The 18,231-nt window shown below is 43.4% G+C and overlaps 1 protein-coding gene across 1 annotated transcript in view; it reads right to left on the reverse strand.

Moving 5' to 3' along the window:
* Positions 1–35: 35 nt before the first annotated feature.
* LOC110486105 (LIM homeobox transcription factor 1-alpha-like) overlaps positions 36–18,231 on the reverse strand; it is a 28,084-nt gene continuing 9,888 nt past the window's right edge. The window contains exons 4-9 of the mRNA XM_021557464.3: positions 4,376–4,608; positions 4,002–4,162; positions 3,766–3,843; positions 3,392–3,509; positions 2,950–3,105; positions 36–2,860 (exon numbers count right to left, since the gene is read on the reverse strand). Of these exons, the coding sequence (XP_021413139.1) occupies positions 2,703–2,860; positions 2,950–3,105; positions 3,392–3,509; positions 3,766–3,843; positions 4,002–4,162; positions 4,376–4,608 (904 nt within the window). The 3' untranslated portion in view covers positions 36–2,702. The remainder of the gene's footprint in view (positions 2,861–2,949; positions 3,106–3,391; positions 3,510–3,765; positions 3,844–4,001; positions 4,163–4,375; positions 4,609–18,231) is intronic.

Below are 18,231 nucleotides of genomic sequence, written 5' to 3' on the forward strand. Positions count from 1 at the left end.
AGCATCTTACACATACTCAGAATAATGTAGGCATATTTAGTCTGACTCTGAATTGACAGGTTATATTGAAGAAAGGCGACATTACACGCAAAAAGCACATACACTGGAATAGGTCACAGAACAAAAACTTGGAACAATTTCTTTCAGACAATCTAAGAATAAGAATTTCTCATACCTTCCAGAGAAATGTATCCCACAATAAATTATATCCACGTAAATACTATACTGTAAAAAATATATATCATCGGTCAATTATGAGAAATCATACAGGAAGCGGACTCCACAAGATGGTCCCAGTGTGGGTATATGCTATAGGAAAATACTATCATTAGTGCTATGTTCATAGTAATAATTATTTACATTTTGAAAGTGTGGCACACAGCTCATGCTACAACATAAATACTTAACCATAAGAGTACAAAATATTGAACAACGTCTATTGTAAGGTGTGTTTTCGATCAAAGATAAATAATTACAGTGATTATACCTATAGTAGTACTGTATTATTCATTGTAACAACAATAATATTAACACAATTATTTTACATTGGAATACATACTTGTTTATCGTAGCTAGGGCCAGTAGTTTTCCTGACCACATGACCTGACCAGGAAAGACTCCTGGGCCTAATCATACTTTTTACTTAAGTGTTACACACCAATTAGTATTCAACTTCTACATTTTAGTTAGGGCCTAGAGTTTTTCCAGCCAAGGACAAACTCCTGCACCTTTATTAGTGAATACTTCACAGTATCAAAGAAATAATTACATGAAGGCTAGCTCTGGTCCATGTTATCACATACGGCTTGCTGATGCTGAGCATTCCCAAGCAAGCCCCACATAAACCCCTGAACCAGAGCTACATGAAAGCGTTACACTTTCCTTTACACAACCCTGTTTCCTTTATAAGGTTCTCCAAATGACCCTGTCAGCCTACTCTGTAGTGGTGTTTCTCAATCCTGGTCCTGGGGACCCAAAGGGGTGCACATTTTTGTTTTTTTCCTTTTGCACCTGACAACGCACCATCTTGACCACACAGCAGCGCAGAGCTTTCAAGGCCTCCTTCGAGGTGTCCTCCAAACCATGCAGAAAGGTAAGCAGACCAGGCATAACATTGCTTCTTTTTTCTTTCACTCTCTTTTCAATGTGCACCCCTTTGGGTCCCCACCAGGACCAAGATTGAGAAGCGCTGCTCTATCGGACCCTGTTAGCCTACTCTATAGGACCCTGATTGTATCTATAGTCTAAATATCTCCTTTCGCTATGTTGACTAATGTGAACTAATCAGGGGTTAGAGTGATGTGTAAATAATTTCCTGTTATAACATTGCTAAAAATTCTAACACACTAACCTGAGCGCAAACTCTAGACCTAAGTTACCTAACCCACATACTTCACTCATTCACATACAAATCGAGCGTGCCACTCTGTATCCTTCAACTCATCTCAACCTATAATGAAAGCTGTTCCTCCAGATCTACCTGTACCTTTATTCCAGTCATTAATTTAGGCTCAACTTCCATTAACTTTCTGATTTGGCTGAATTGACTCCATTCGTGCTATGAACCAGTGGCCATCTCCAATACAACGGTTTTTGGGTTGAATCATGTTCTGGTGGCGGCTCTGCCCCTAGCCTGCTGTAACCTCTCTGGTATGTGTCTTCACTCTGCTCCTAAACCCAGCTGCCAAGAAGACTCCCTAACCATGTGGACACCATAAGCAGGTCAGATCATGAGCTAAATGAATGAAACATTCCCCATTCATTAGCAACCTAATAAGTAAGTAACATAGGTTTCTGACTCACAAACACACAGACCTGACAGACCTGGATTCAAATAGTATTTCTTCTCTTCAAAATACTTTAACTGCTCTTGATTTAAGCTTTCCTGGGCAATCCTCCCCTCCCTTATATGAAACAAATGAGAGAGTATCAGATAAAGTATGATGTCATAGGATTTCACATCTGTCTGCTACAGGTAGGACGTTGGGATCAAGCAAAAGAGAGTGGCCGTGTTCGAATACCCATACTTGCGTCCTAAATAGTAGGACGTTTGAGTATGTGAAAAAAAGTTTTATAGTATGTGAAATCTTGAAGAGCTAGTGAACTTTAAATGCCCGGATGTCATACTCATTTTGGCTTTCCATCTAGTAGAATTCGCTAGGCACTATAATCGTCTTTTCACACCCGCGTGTTCGACAACAACTGATAATCAGATGAGGGGACAAAAGCGATTGCGCATTCGATGATGCCTTCTCAGTATGGATGAGTAGTGTTTTGATAATTGTTGCTTACTGCATACGTTTGTACTAAACACAATGTTCTAAATAGTATGTAATATGATTAGTACACAGTATGCAGTTTAAGTAAGTAACGGGCAAGCCAGATTTAGTTCACGCCCTACGTCATAGTTGAGACATTAAATGGCTACCTGGGTCGTGTTTGGTATGGAAAAACGTGTTCTTAGTGGATAAGTCGAGGTAGTACATCCCTATTTCACTCCTAAGGTTTCCTCCCTACAGAACATGACCAGGTGTTTCCTATTATGCTTTTACTTGGTCATGTACAATAAGCCTGGTCATGGATATGGACCCAGCTCAAGCATGGTTGGTGTGATGACCTTCTGGGTCTAGTAGGATAACTGGCCATTAGCTGCTTCTCTGAGTGTTGATTAGTGGAGTGAGTCAGGGATCAAGGGTGAGGGGTCAGGATGTGAAGTAGGAGTTCTGCATGGAGTAGAGGCGGTCGATGGGGTTTCCCACCCGCCCCGCCAGGAGCCCACTGTCCGCCACTGCCAGGAGACAGTCGCCGAGGTGACTGAGGCTCCCGTCGCTGTCCAGATCGTGGAACACAGTCTCTGAATCTAAAGGGAGAAATAGAGTTAGTGTGTCTGTCTGTTTGGTCCATCTGTCCATCTCGCTCTCTTTTTATGTTTCTCTCCCTCTCTCTCACCGTAGGAGTGGAGATGTTCAGAGCCCAGCTGAGGGGGTGTGAGGCCATGGCGGAAGGGCTCTCCTCCGTAGATGTTGGGGTCCAGAGCCAGTAGCTGCTGTCGTGGCAACGAAGGGTACGACAACAGACCGTCCAATCCGTGACCACTAGAACCGTCTGGGAAGAGAGAGACAGAACATGAATCAATCCCTGCATCTCTTCCTCTTGTCCTGCCCCTTTACCTCCAGAGACATTGTTTCACCTGCCTTGAGGTGAGTTTCCTGAAACGTAGCTACTTTGGCAAGCTACTCTGTTTAATTGTTACTTTTGTAGCGAAAGACTAATCTTCCTGTGCATGAATGACCAAAAATTGTCAAATTATGCACTTCTATATCTACCGAGTTAAGTACCAGTTAGCTACAAGGCTTTTGGGAAACCCCTGCTCTGTTCTCCCCTCTCTTACCCTCACTGTCATCGTTGCTCTGTCTCCCCCCCCTGGTCGGCCCTCTCCTGGACCCTCCCAGCTGCTCCTGTTCCTGCTGCTGCTGCTGTTGCTGCTGCCTGCGCGCTATCTTCTTCATCTGCAACGCACAGGACCAACACACACTGGCACACTGATAATGGACCCAATGGCGCTATTGCTCTGTCGTTCATTAGAAGGATAGTTCACCAAAATTGCATTGTTATTTGGGTGAACTATCCTTAACTGTGCTTTAGCCTTTAAAATAAATGTTAGCATGCGGTTTCAGAGCAATTGCGCCGTTAGATTCATGATAAGTGTTATATTAGTGTCATGGGCGGGGGGAGTGGCGATTCAGGACAGGTCAAATATCTCACCTTTGCTCTCTGGTTTTGGAACCACACCTGCACGACTCGAACCGTCAACCCGGTCTCAGCTGCCAGTGTCTCTCTCACCTGAAGATAAGATAAATTAAGCCATGACACTAAATGGGACAGTGTGTGTATATGTCTGTGTGTCCGTGTGTCCGTGTGTGAGAGAAAAAAAGAGAGACAGAAAAGTGAAAGAGAGAAGGAACAAAATAAATAAACCGTGTTACGCCTGGTCTGCTTACCTTTCTGCAAGGTTTGGAGGACACCTCGAAGGAGGCCTTGAAAGCTCTGCGCTGCTGTGTGGTCAAGATGGTGCGTGGTCGCTTTGACCGTTTGTGGTCCTTCCCTTCGCCGCCCTTCCCCCCTATAGAACCGCCCCCACCATCCTCATCCTCACTCTTCACTGAGGGGTGTGGAGAGAGACAATAGGATCTTCAATTGACAGACAAACTGGTATCAAATGGTGCCTAGTAGTGAATCCCAGTTAAAAAACAAGTCATTAGGTTATCACTGTGTAATTATGTAATCTCCTGCACTTTCTGTACCATAAAGTGCCATCCAGTGATTGTATTGGTTGATTGATTGATTTGTTGGTTGCCCTGTCTTTTCCTGTTACCTGACTCAGTGGGTGTGGGGCTGATGGCAGCCAGCATCTCCCTCTCCTTCTCGTAGTCTCCCCTGCAGAGCAACTGTCCCTCCTTCAGGACAAACTCGTCTCCGCGCTGCAGCCGGCGCTCACATTCACAGCAGCTGAAACAGCCCAGGTGGTACACCTGCCCCAGCACACGCATGATCAGCTCTGAGCGCCCAATCACCTGCAGGCACGCACTGCACTTCCTGACAAACAGCCTATAGGGACAGAGGGGAGAAAGGATGCGTTCCAGTGTGTAATAGATAAGTTGTCTTTATTGCAGTCTTGAAGATGTTTAATGTCTCTAGAATCACAGTAGGAATATGATCAAGTAATATTCTGAGATGTGCAGAAGACACCGTCTTGACCACACAGCAGCACAGAGATTTTAAGGCCTCATTTGAGGTGTCCTTCCAAACCGTCTCTTTTGTAGTTGGGCTGCAGATGATCAGGTCTCACATCGCTTGCAGGAGTTGTTGTAATTTCTCACTAACATGATATTAGCAGTCCTCTGAGATGTGCCGAGCGACTGAATTAAAGACAACATGGAACGCACCCAAAGGCAGAGACAGATTGCCTGAAAGAGTAGACCTCATTTGCACCTGTGAAGATTCTCAATCAAACCTGTGTACGGTATCTAATTAAATGTCACATCAGCATTTCCCATAACTTAAAGCTTGAACATGTAACATAGCTAACATCTACATGGTAATGCTTTAGAATGTCGTTCTTCACTGATGACACTTGGGGGCAGTAGTCAACTGACATGTAGGGAGCCTGCACTAAAGTGTTGATGGATTCTAGTTTTTTTACGAATTCTTTACATCAATCTATTGAACGAGCTGGTACAGCCCATCATTACCTACTATTCACAATTAGTAGGATTTAAAAGAGAACATGTGTACATGTATCGTGCTTGGACAGTTTTTTTAACAGTTCACACACTCATTCACGTGCTTCGTGGTCTACTTTCTTTTTGTTCATTCACCACTACTCTCGTGTGTCCCACCCCTTTCATTTTCTCCCACTCTTCATTCTCTTCTCATCAACATATCAATTCAATTTAAAGGCCCCCAAACTCCTGCTTTTAAATTCCTCTTGAATTCCAGTTGTTTTATCCCTCTATCCCCCCTTCTTCTATCGCTCTCCAGTATTTTCTGACAGGATTCCCAATCCCCCCCCCCCCCCTCCATTCTCCTTCGCTCCCTCCCTCCACAGTTCAGTGAAACTAATAAAGACAGGATTAATTAGATTGTTGTTTAAACAGTGCGATGCCCAGACAGACGCTGTAAACTCATAACCAGGGATTGGCCATAGCATGGGGTTAATCTCTCTCGCTCTCCTCTCTCTTTTACACACCAAAACACGCACACACACACACACACACACACACACACACACACACACACACTCTTTCCTCATTCTTTATCGGTCTCTCTAGCCTAACCCAACCCACAAACTCTCACATATATTTACAGGAAACCAAGGTTACTCATCAATATACGGTGAGTACTTCCATATACATTTCTACAATATCGAAGCATATTTAAAACACACACCTGCACACGCCTAATCATATGATGACATATTGACACAGGAAATCCTGGGTCATTAAACAAGACTGCAAACAATAGGTCTGCTGTGCAGAGACTTAGCTCATAGAAAGAGAGAGACCATAGAGAGAAAAATGTTTCTGTTGAGCAAGGGATGACTGGATGAGATGAGAAAGTGACAGGATGACTAGGGACAGAGAGATAGAGGGAAGGAGAGAAGTGTTAAGGCTCCCTGACTGGGTGAGAGGAAGGTGTCAGTACCCCAAATCTGAAGGGCGGAAAGGGGAAGAGGTGAGGAGAGTGAGCCAGGTCGGCACATTAGAGCTCCTAATCTGTGATCTTGTCCTGTCCGAACCACAGCTGCCACGGATAATCTCTCTCAATCCATCTGTCTGCCAAACTAGCTAACACTCCCGAAAATTACCCCAATCACAGCCCACCACCGTCACACATACTTACTTAACCAAACATACTCACTTGCCAAACACACTTACACACACGCATGCGCATACTCACACACACACACACACAGACGCACGCACACACACCGATCGAGGAGTACCACTTCAACACTAATCCAGGCAACACCACCACCACGACTATCAATTCACTTCACACTCCATTATACCGAGCTGTCTCTGTCTACAACACACAAAGTTATTTCAAGTGCCTCCTCTTAATTGCCTCATTGCCTACAGCAATTGTAAGTAAAATATCTCATCCAACAGCCCCGAAAATGGCAAACCAGAATTTTTTATTTTAAAGGGGAAATCTGCTATTTTTTTACTTTAACATTCACAACAAATACACATTAATTATTGAAGAAAATAACTTATGCCTCATGAGCTTAGTTCAATTGTTATCCTTACCCAAAATATAAGATTGTTTTACTGCTTTGTTTGTAAACAAAGTAATTGTAAACAGACACGGGATAGCCTCAGAATATTGGTTAAAACTATACATTTGATCTCATGGATGGTCAGTCCTTGCATCAATAGCTCTGTATACATTTGAGAGTAGTTACATTTCTCCATCCTTCAGCCATTTACAAAATCATTGGCAGGGTGCCGGCTTTGTTATTTGAACTGCAGATTTCCCCTTTAAATCCCAGTTTGTTTTTTAAATCCATTTTATACTGCCAGAATTGACTCAACATAAAGGCGACATGGGACAACGGTCACCAGACCACAATTCCTCTGCAGTGTTTAAGTCCTGATTTTTGGTTATTAATCCCATTTCATAGTGCCACATATTGTAGAATTTAATAAACTTGGAAACTGAAGGCAATGGTCACTGAGGGAGGTCTCTAAGTAGATCAGTCTAATCCCCCTAATAGAAGTGTAATTCACAATAGACCCACCCACCTCTGTCCCGAATGGCACCATATTCCCTTTATAGTGCACTACTTTTGACCAAGGCCCAAAGGGCTCTGGTCAAAAGTAGTGCACTATATAAGGAATACGGTGCCATTTGGGACACATCCCCAATAACCCAGGGAGAGAAATGGCTCATGGCTGCTATCAAGATGAATGGTCCCACTTTAGACAAAACATAATGAAGCCTTCATAAACCCTTTATAAAGCCTATATAGGTGTCTCCGAAATTATCACAAGCATTCGTAAGCAAACGGAGTTAGATTTTACCCTGCTTGGCACTTTGACCTACCCAATTCACGGCACCAATTGACTGGGTTCGAACCCCCGTGGGTTACGACTGTTGAGACATTAGCTTGGGAAGCGAATGCAAGTCCTCAGATCTCAGCAAAGACTATGTTATGCATGTGTTAGTTGTATGTTGATGTGTATGTGGAGCTGCTTGCTCCTATGTGCGTAAGCATGCATGTTCGGTATGTGTCCATCCATGTGAATGGATTAGTGAAAATGTCTATTGGGTTTTGTATTGTCAGCTATCAGTGAATGTTTGTTTTAGCATATTGGAAATGTAAGCTTGGGTGATGTTGTGGGTATGGTATCTTTACAGTGAATCTGGATGTTACAATCTTAGTATAGCTTTAGTATAATTTTATTTTGGTGTGTGAGCATGTGTGTGTGATTGTGTGTGTCCACGTGCATGTGTGTGTGCACGTTCAAGTGTGTGTGTGAGCGGATATTGCACTGTGAAGCAGGATGGCTCAGAGCCAGGGTTCAGTAATCACATCATCTCCTTTTATTAAATCTCCCTGCACTGCTTCTGTGTTATTAAAATTTCCCAGCATTCCCCACGATACAGCTCCCCCCGCCGCCACCACACACACACACACGCTCGTGACTCACACACACACACTAAGATGCCCGCATACAAAAACAGACACATACACAAAAAAAATGCTTGGTTGTTTGGTTGACCCAACTGCTGGGTTGCAGGTGTTTGGTCACTTGGTTGGGTTGTTTTCTTTAAAAACTGCTGGGTCACTTGTGCTGGGTTATTGATCCAGCAGGTCAGATCATTAGACTGGAGGCCTAGTTTAGAATGGTTGTTGCTTTCAGATAGTTATTTTTAGCCACCCATGAGAGTAAACGTAATTCCTGTTAATCTGTTCTGTTGTATAGTTATGTTACAGACACGTTTAGATCCATAAAGCTTACATAAGTGTATGAGTTTCCCTAAAAGCGTATATAAATCCCACTGTTGCGATACAATAAGGTGGTATACCTTATTATAATTAAGCAATGAGGCCCGAGGTGGTGTGTGGTATATGGCCAATATACCACAGCTAAGGGTTGTTCTTACACACGACGCAACGCGGAATGCCTGGACACAGCTCTTAGCCGTGGAACAAAAGTGTGTGGACACCCCTTCAAATTAGTTTGGCTATTTCAGCCACACGCGTTGCTGACAGGTGTATAAAATCGAGCACACAAGCCAAGCAATCTCCATAGACAAACATTGACAGTAGAATGGCCTTACTGAAGAGCTCAGTGACTTTTAACATGGCACCGTCATAGGATGCCACCTTTCCAACAACTCAGTTCATCGAATTTCTGCCCTACTAGAGCTGCCCCAGTCAACTGTAAGTGCTGTTATTGGTGGGAAGTGTAAACGTATAGGAGCAACAATGGCTCAGCCGTGACGTGGTAAGCCACATAAGCTCACAGAACGGACCGCTGAGTGCTGAAGCACATAGCGTGCAAAAATTGTCTTTCCTCATTTGCAACACTCACTACCGAGTTTCAAACTGCCTCCGGAAGAACTGTTCGTCGGGAGCTTTATGAAATGGGTTTCCATGGCCGAGCAGCCTCACACAAGCCTAAGATCACCATGCGCAATATCAAGCGTTGGCTGGAGTGGTGTAAAGCTCGCCGCTATTGAACTCTATTGGAGCAGTGGAAATGTATTCTCTGGAGTGATGAATCACACTTCACCATCTGGCAGTCAGACGAACGAATCTGGGAGAGAATGCTCCTGATTCCGAATGCATAGTGTCAAGTGTAAAGTTTGGTGGAGGAGGAATAATGATCTGGGGATGTTTTTCATGGTTCGGGCTAGGCCCCTTAGTTCCAGTGGAGGGAAATCTTAATGCTACAGCATACAATGACATTCTAGACGATTCTGTGCTTCCAACTTTGTGGCAACAGTTTGGGGAAAGCACTTTCCTGTTTCAGCATGACAATGCCCCCGTGCACAAAGCAAGGTCCATACAGAAATGGTTTGTCAAGATTGGTGTGGAAGAACTTGATTGGCCCGCACAGAGCCCTGACCTCAAACCCATCTAATACCTTTGGGATGAATTGGAACGCCGACTGCGAGCCAGGCCTAATCGCCCAACATCAGTGCCCGACCTCACTAATGCTCGTGGCTGAATGGAAGCAAGTCCCTGCAGCAATGTTCCAACATCTAGTGGAAAGCCTTCCCAGAAGAGTCTGTTATAGCAGCAAATGAGGGGACCAACTCCATATTAATGCCCATGATTTTGGAATGAGCTGTTCGACGAGCACACATACTTTTGGTAATGTAGTGTATATTGGCCATATATCACAAACCCCCGAGCAGTGGTGTAAAAAGTACCCAATTGTCATACTTGAGTAAAAGTAGAGATACCTTAATATAAAGTTACCCAAGTAAAAGTCACCCAGTAAAGTATTTGGTTCTAAATATACTTAAGTATCAAAAGTACATGTTATTGCTAAAATATACTTAAGTATAAGTAAAAGTATAAATAATTTCAAATTCCTTATATTAAGCAAAGCAGATGGCACCATTTTCATGTTTTTAAAATGTACAGATAGTCAGGGGTACACTCCAATACTCAGAAATAATTTTAAAACAATGCATTTATATTTAGTGAGTCTGCCAGATCAGAGGCAGTAGGGATAACCACGTGTTCTCTTGATAAGTGCCTGAATTGGACCATTTACCTGTTCTGCTAAGCATTCATCATGTAACAAGTACTTTTGGGTGTCAGGGAAAATGTATGGAGTAAAAAGTACATCATTTTTTAAAGGAATGTAGTGGAGTAAAAGTTGTCAAAAATATAAAAAGCTAAGTAAAGATACACAAAAAAACTACTTAAGTAGTACTTTAAAGTACTTTTACTTAAGTACTTTACACCACTGCCCCCGAGGTACCTTAATGCTATTGTAACCTGGTTACCAACGTACCTAGAGCAGTAAAAATAACTTCTGTCATACCCGTCGTACACAGTCTTTTATAAACTGGTTGGTTTGAGCCATGAATGCTGATTGGCTGACAGCCCTTAGCCGTGGTATATTGATCATATACCACACTGCCTTGGGCTTTATTTCTTAAACATACCACGGCTGTCAGCCAATCAGCACTCAGGGCTCGAACCACCCAGTTTATAATACAGAATGTAATAAATTATCTTCACATTATAAAAGAATGTGTCAAATGCAAAAACAAAATAACAGGTGGCCAATAAAACCTAGCTGAAAATGATTTAAGGATTATATTAAAAACAGACCTAGCTGCTAGGTCAAGTCAGCATGAGAGTAAAAACTACACAATTGATGGTTAAATTAACCCATGTTTGCATAATCCCAACAACTCAACTTGTTGGGTTATTCACACAACCCACCTGTCTGGGTCAAAATAACCCAGCGTGTGTTCTGTCCAATATTTAGCTAGCGTTGGGTTACCAAATAATCCAAATTGGGTTGTTATTAACACAGCATTCTTTTGAGTGTATGGGTCACAGACACGGTACATCACAGAACAGTGATATACAAACAGAAACAACTTGCAATCACACACACATATGCAGATGGAAGGCATTTCATTCAAAGCCTATGTGTAGTTATAGACAACGTGCATCAGACAGTCTTATTTGATTTCCAAACATTTTGAGGTATACAGTATGAATGACTCTCTGATTAGTATAAAATACAATATCAAGGTCTATTACTAATGACTAGCAGACCAGTCTCTCCATCCATAGACTCCTAGCTTTTCTCAGTGTAACTATTTACACTGTTCACAATAATACTTTAGATATTCCATACTCTGATCTCGACTGAAAGACTACCCTTTAATGACAGTTCAGATATGGCATAACATGAAAAAATGTAATATACCTGCAAAGAGTAATGACTGAAAACTGTGCAGAACACTGTGCTTGATGCTTGGGAGAGTGTGAGAGGAATGTGATATGTGTGAGGACATGGATGATTCTCTGTCTGTGTCTGTGTGTGTGTGTGTGTGTGTGTGTGTGTGTGTGTGTGTGTGTGTGTTTTTAGATAAAAGCTAATCCCCAGGCCACCAGAACGCAATATCCTGTCTGGCGGTTTCTCATTTCCTGTCTCTCTCTGGTGGAGCGGGATGCAGGGGGAGGAAGACTGGGGAGGGGAGGAGACTCGTTGCCCCAGAAACAGGAGATACAGCCCCCCGATTTGAGAATGTTGACACCGCTCTCTCTGCCTCTCTCTGTCTCTCTCCCTCCCTCTCTCAGGTCCACCCCCATCTTTTCATTTTTCTTTTTTTCTCTCGCTCTTCTTCTTTTATTATCTCAGATTTAATAACGTCGAGGCGAGCAGCTTGTTCTTCCATGAAACATTTATTAGCTGTCTGTAATGAAATTGTTGTGGGGGAGGCCAGATGATGGGGGACTCATCGGGCATTATGCAAAAACTGTGGCAATATTACTGGGGGGTGATACAGACACACCTCGGCTCACACCTCACCTTCCTCCTCTTCTGTCTTCTTCTCCTAAATCTCTCTCTTTTGCTCTCGCTTGCTTTTATCCCATTCTCACTCCCCATCTGCAATTTATCAACTTTCTCCAACTTCTCCTCATTTTCAGTCACATCTCTGTTCTCTTTATGTCCTTTCTCTCTGTATTGTTTTGGCACAATGCATGCCTTGATATAAATGTATCACTGTAAGGTTCTGTTTCTCCATCTATTTTCTCTTCATACCTCTTCTCTCTTTCACACCTCTTTCATCACCTGTTGACCTGAGCTGGGAGGTGACGTAAGAACCCTTACTGTGTGTCTGGTGGAAGAGAAGGAGTGTGTCTGAAATAGCACAATTTTACTTATATAGAGGCACTACTTTTGACCAGAATGGTAACCTATTCCCTATATAGTGCACTATAGTGAAATACTTTAATGCCATTTAGTGTAATTTCAGATGGAGACAAGACATTGTGTTAAAAACCACAATACTACTCCTCAGTATGGATATAGAGTACTAAAGTTGTCTGTGTCTGTCTGTCTGTCTGCCTGCCCATACCCCCTGTGGACAACCATGTATGAGCCAAGACCAACAATATATCCCTAACGCACTCCTACAACCCCTCAGACTGAACTATAGTGAGTGCAAACACATGGGATGAATTCCTAACAATTCTACAAAAAAAGTGAGTATTCTTCAGAGTGGATATCATTGGCTGCAATAGGTTATGCTTCGGTTCAGACTATGTACTCCATTGCACAGTAGGCTTGCTGCAGTTGTGTTGATCAATCCGCTTTGTGGGTTTTGGCATATATGTTTTAGCAGTATATGTTTTAGCAGTATGGGGTAGAATGTCTTGATTTAACCCATTCCCTCCACTGTGCATACTAACTAATTATCCATCTCCTAGCACAGTTATACAGTATATACAGAATATAACTATATACTGGTACTGTGAGTATATAGTTATTCTCTTAGGCTTGCCATCACTGGAGTGGCTGAGTACATTTGGTAATTAGCGCTGTGTCCAATCAACCCCCTCCCTCCATCCCACCCTCCCTCTCCTCCCATCCTGAGACACAAAGAGGCGCTGAGCGGAGAGACGATTAAGAGAAAACGAGGGATAAACAGAGAGATAAACTGATTGGTGTCATCACTGCTATCAATCTCAACGAGAGGGAAATGAGGTTTGGAATCGAGAAATATTATTACAAACCAGACAGTGATGAACGAGGTAATGGCGAGAGGAGGAGCAAGATAGGGAGGAGGATAAGGGGGATGGGTGGGATAGATACTGTATCTGTGTGGAAGACATGATTTCTCTGTTCTCAATCCCAGCATAGGACAACAGTGATTCCACATATAACCATGTAAGATGAGAAGGTGGGCTCCTGGCCTGGCAGTTTGAGAGATTGTTTGGTCAGTGAACGTTGGTCTTGGCTGTGACTCTTGGTCTCCGCTCCCGTGTGACTGTGGGAGTCTCCCCTCTCCAGACAGGGTCTCCATGTCTCCCACCCCACATAGTGATCTATTAGAGCCAGCATTGAGGGGCCAGAGTGTTGGGTCTAGCAGTTACCTGCGCTACCACCTTGTGTGTAGATGCCTGAGTGAGTGTGGAATCGAATCCCAGTCCCGCCGTACTTTCCACACAAACCTCTAACTTTCATTTCCTGTCTCTCTCCACTGTCTCTACTACTAAAAACATCAATGGTGTTTTTACCAACAATACCACCACCTATTGTGATACAGTGATATTCACTGTAGTGTTCTACATGTTGATATCCAACCCATATGTGTGTGCCTGGTGAGCGGGGGGTGTAGATAGGCCTCAGAGCCCCCCACTTTAGACTGATATCGAACCTGGGCTCCAGGCTCCTCCAGGCTCTAGTCGCCCGCGGGGCGCAGGGCCTTTATTGGTCTGAGACCTAGGTCAGCCCGAAGACTCTGCTCTCTGTTGCTCTGTGGGAAGTGTGCATCAGAGTGTGATTGGGGGATACTGGAGAGTCTGTATGGGCAGCGGTCTGTGTCTCTTTGCCTGTCTTGGAAATTGTGTGTAATAAAAACACACACACAACTCTCGCCTAAGAAAAAGGACTAATATGAAAATATTTGAAAACAATGGCTAGACGGAGATACTGTAGCGGGAGGAGGCAAACAGCAGGGCTCAGCAGAGTGGAACCATGCTCCTCATGTAATGAGTAACCCTAGCTTCAACCACTACCCTTACCCTAGCTTCAACCACTACCCTTACCCTAGCTTCAACCACTACCCTTACCCTAGCTTCAACCACTACCCTTACCCTAGCTTCAACCACTACCCTTACCCTAGCTTCAACCACTACCCTTACCCTAGCTTCAACCACTACCCTTACTCTAGCTTCAACCACTACCCTTACTCTAGCTTCAACCACTACCCTTACTCTAGCTTCAACCACTACCCTTACTCTAGCTTCAAGTCCACATCCCGGTTCAACCATAACCCTAACTTCAACCACTACCCTTACTCTAGCTTCAACCACTACCCTTACCCTAGCTTCAACCACTACACTTACTCTGGCTTCAAGACCACATCCCGGTTCAACCCTAACCCTAAATCCAACTACAACAATAATCCCCCACCTCCAAATTCACAATTGAAATCCTGATTAGCTCCACAAGCTAATACCTAGGCTTAGCTCAGTGGGCTAACACAGTCTTAGGACTAACACTGGGAGATCTGGGTTCAAGAGAACCAGTCGGCCATTACAAGGTCACTATGAGAGTGCTTTGGGAATGATACAGTAAGTACTCGATTCAATCAGATCCACTTTAGCCCGCGATAACCGACAACTGCATAGCATAATTATTGTTTTATTTAGACGATGTCGGAGGTGGAACTGCGTTGGAATTGTCAAATCAGCAAGCGGCTCCCCGTGTTATACCTATCGCGGACATTGCCATTGGATGCACCCAGTCACATTTGTATAAACTGGTTGAATCTACACCTAAGCACACACACACACACAACTCCAGACCGCAAAGGGTTACAGCAAAAAAAGATACCTCCCTCCAATATTAAGCTTTCCACTATTTCTAGTAAATTCTTAAACACAGACACTCACTCACTTCAAATTATCATACAGTGTGTGTGTGTGTGTGTGGTGCTGATGGAATGACTGCAGGGAACACAAGGAAACATTGTTACTGATCTTCTGAAGGTCATAAGTAAAGACGTGTGCCAAGTCTCTCACAGAGACAGACATACACAGTACACACACTATATAGAAAGAGAGAGACTCATAATATGTACACTATATACAGTGGGGCAAAAAAGTATTTAGTCAGCCACCAATTGTGCAAATTCTCCAACTTAAAAAGATGAGAGAGGCCTGTAATTTTCATCATATGTACACTTCAACTATGACAGACAAAATGAAGGGAAAAAAAATCTGAAAATCACATTGTAGGATTTTTAATGAATTTATTTGCAAATTATGGTGGAAAATAAGTATTTGGTCAATAACAAAAGTTTCTCAATACTTTGTTATATACCCTTTGTTGGCAATGACAGAGGTCAAACGTTTTCTGTAAGTTTTCACAAGGTTTTCACACACTGTTGCTGGTATTTTGGCCCATTTCTCCATGCAGATCTCCTCTAGAGCAGTGATGTTTTGGGGCTGTTGCTGGGCAACACGGACTTTCAACTCCCTCCAAAGATTTTCTATGGGGTTGAGATCTGGAGACTGGCTAGGCCACTCCAGGACCTTGAAATGCTTCTTACGAAGCCACTCCTTCGTTGCCCGGGCGGTGTGTTTGGGATCATTGTCATGCTGAAAGACCCAGCCACGTTTCATCTTCAATGCCCTTGCTGATGGAAGGAGGTTTTCACTCAAAATCTCACGATACATGGCCCCATTCATTCTTTCCTTTACACGGATCAGTCAACCTGGTCCCTTTGCAGAAAAACAGCCCCAAAGCATGATGTTTCCACCCCCATGCTTCACAGTAGGTATGGGTATGGTGTTCTTTGGATGCAACTCAGCATTCTTTGTCCTTCAAACATGACGAGTTGAGTTTTTACCAAAAAGTTATATTTTGGTTTCATCTGACCATATGACATTCTCCCAATCTTCTTCTGGATCATCCAAATGCTCTCTAGCAAACTTCAGATGGGCCTGGACATGTACTGGCTTAAGCAGGGGGACACGTCTGGCACTGCAGGATTTGAGTCCCTGGAGGCGTAGTGTGTTACTGATGGTAGGCTTTGTTACTTTGGTCGCAGCTCTCTGCAGGTCATTCACTAGGCCCCCCCGTGTGGTTCTGGGATTTTTGCTCACCGTTCTTGTGATCATTTTGACCCCACGGGGTGAGATCTTGCTGCTTACCTATTGCAGATTCAGTCTTCCCAGCCTGGTGCAGGTCTACAATTTTGTTTCTGGTGTCCTTTGACAGCTCTTTGGTCTTGGCCATAGTGGAGTTTGGAGTGTGACTGTTTGAGGTTGTGGACAGGTGTCTTTTATACTGATAACAAGTTCAAACAGGTGCCATTAATACAGGTAACGAGTGGAGGACAGAGGAGCCTCTTAAAGAAGAAGTTACAGGTCTGTGAGAGCCAGAAATCTTGCTTGTTTGTAGGTGACCATATACTTATTTTCCACCATAATTTGCAAATACATTCATAAAAAATCCTACAATGTGGTTTTCTGGATTTTTTTTTTTCTCATTTTGTCTGTCATAGTTGAAGTGTACCTATGATGAAAATTACAGGCCTCATCTTTTTAAGTGGGAGAACTTGCACAATTGGTGGCTGACTAAATAGAAGAAGCCACTTCTCCAAAACTGCCATAAAAAAGCCAGACTATGGTTTGCAACTGCAGATGGGGACAAAGATCGTACTTCTTGGAGAAATGTCCTCTGGTCCGATGAAACAAAAATGGAACTGTTTGGCCATAATGACCATTGTTATGTTTAGAGGGAAAATGGGGAGGCTTGCAAGCCGAAGAACACTATCCCAACCGTGAAGCACGGGGGTGGCAGCATCATGTTGTGGGGGTGCTTTGCTGCAGAAGGGACTGGTGCACATCACAAAATAGATGACATCATGAGGCAGGAAAATTATGTGGATGTATTGAAGCAGCATCTCAAGAGATCAGTCAGGAAGTTAAAGCTTGGTCGCAAATGGGTCTTCCAAATGGACAATGACCCCAAAGTTGTGGCAAAATGGCTTAAGGACAACAAAGTCAAGGTATTGGAGTGGCCATCACAAAGCCCTGACCTCAACCCTATAGAAAATGTGTGGGCAGAACTGAAAAAGCATTTGCGAGCAAGGAGGCCTACTAACCTGACTCAGTTACACCAGCTCTGTCAGGAGGAATGGGCCAAAATCCTAACTGACCTAAGACAGGGAATTTTTACCAGGATTAAATGTCAGGAATTGTGAAAAACTGAGTTTAAATGTATTTGGGTAAGGTGTATGTAAACTTCTGACTTCAACTGTGCACACTATATAGAGAGAGACTCAACACATACAGTGGGGAGAACACGTATTTGATACACTGCCGATTTTGCAGGTTTTCCTACTTACAAAGCATGTAGAGGTCTGTAATTTTTATCATAGGTACACTTCAACTGTGAGAGACGGAATCTAAAACAAAAATCCAGAAAATCACATTGCATGATTTATAAGTAATTAATTAGCATTTTATTGCACAACATAAGTATTTGATCACCTACCAACCAGTAAGAATTCCGGCTCACACAGACCTGTAAGTTTTTCTTTAAGAAGCCTTCCTTTTCTCCACTCATTACCTGTATTAACTGCACCTGTTTGAACTCGTTACCTGTATAAAAGACACCTGTCCACACACTCAATCAAACAGACTCCAACCTCTCCACAATGGCCAAGACTAGAGAGCTGTGTAAGGACCTCAGGGATAACATTTTAGACCTGCACAAGGCTGCGATGAGCTACAGGACAATAGGCAAGCAGCTTGGTGAGAAGTCAACAACTGTTGCCGCAATTATTAGAAAATGGAAGAAGTTCAAGATGACGGTCAATCACCCTCGGTCTGGGGCTCCATGCAAGATCTCACCTCGTGGGGCATCAATGATCATGAGGAAGGTGAGGGATCAGCCCAGAACTACACGGCAGGACCTGGTCAATGACCTGAAGAGAGCTGGG

The sequence above is a fragment of the Oncorhynchus mykiss genome, chromosome 13 (genome assembly GCF_057628025.1).
Source record: "Oncorhynchus mykiss isolate SJ-2025 chromosome 13, ASM5762802v1, whole genome shotgun sequence".
NCBI lineage: Eukaryota > Metazoa > Chordata > Actinopteri > Salmoniformes > Salmonidae > Oncorhynchus > Oncorhynchus mykiss.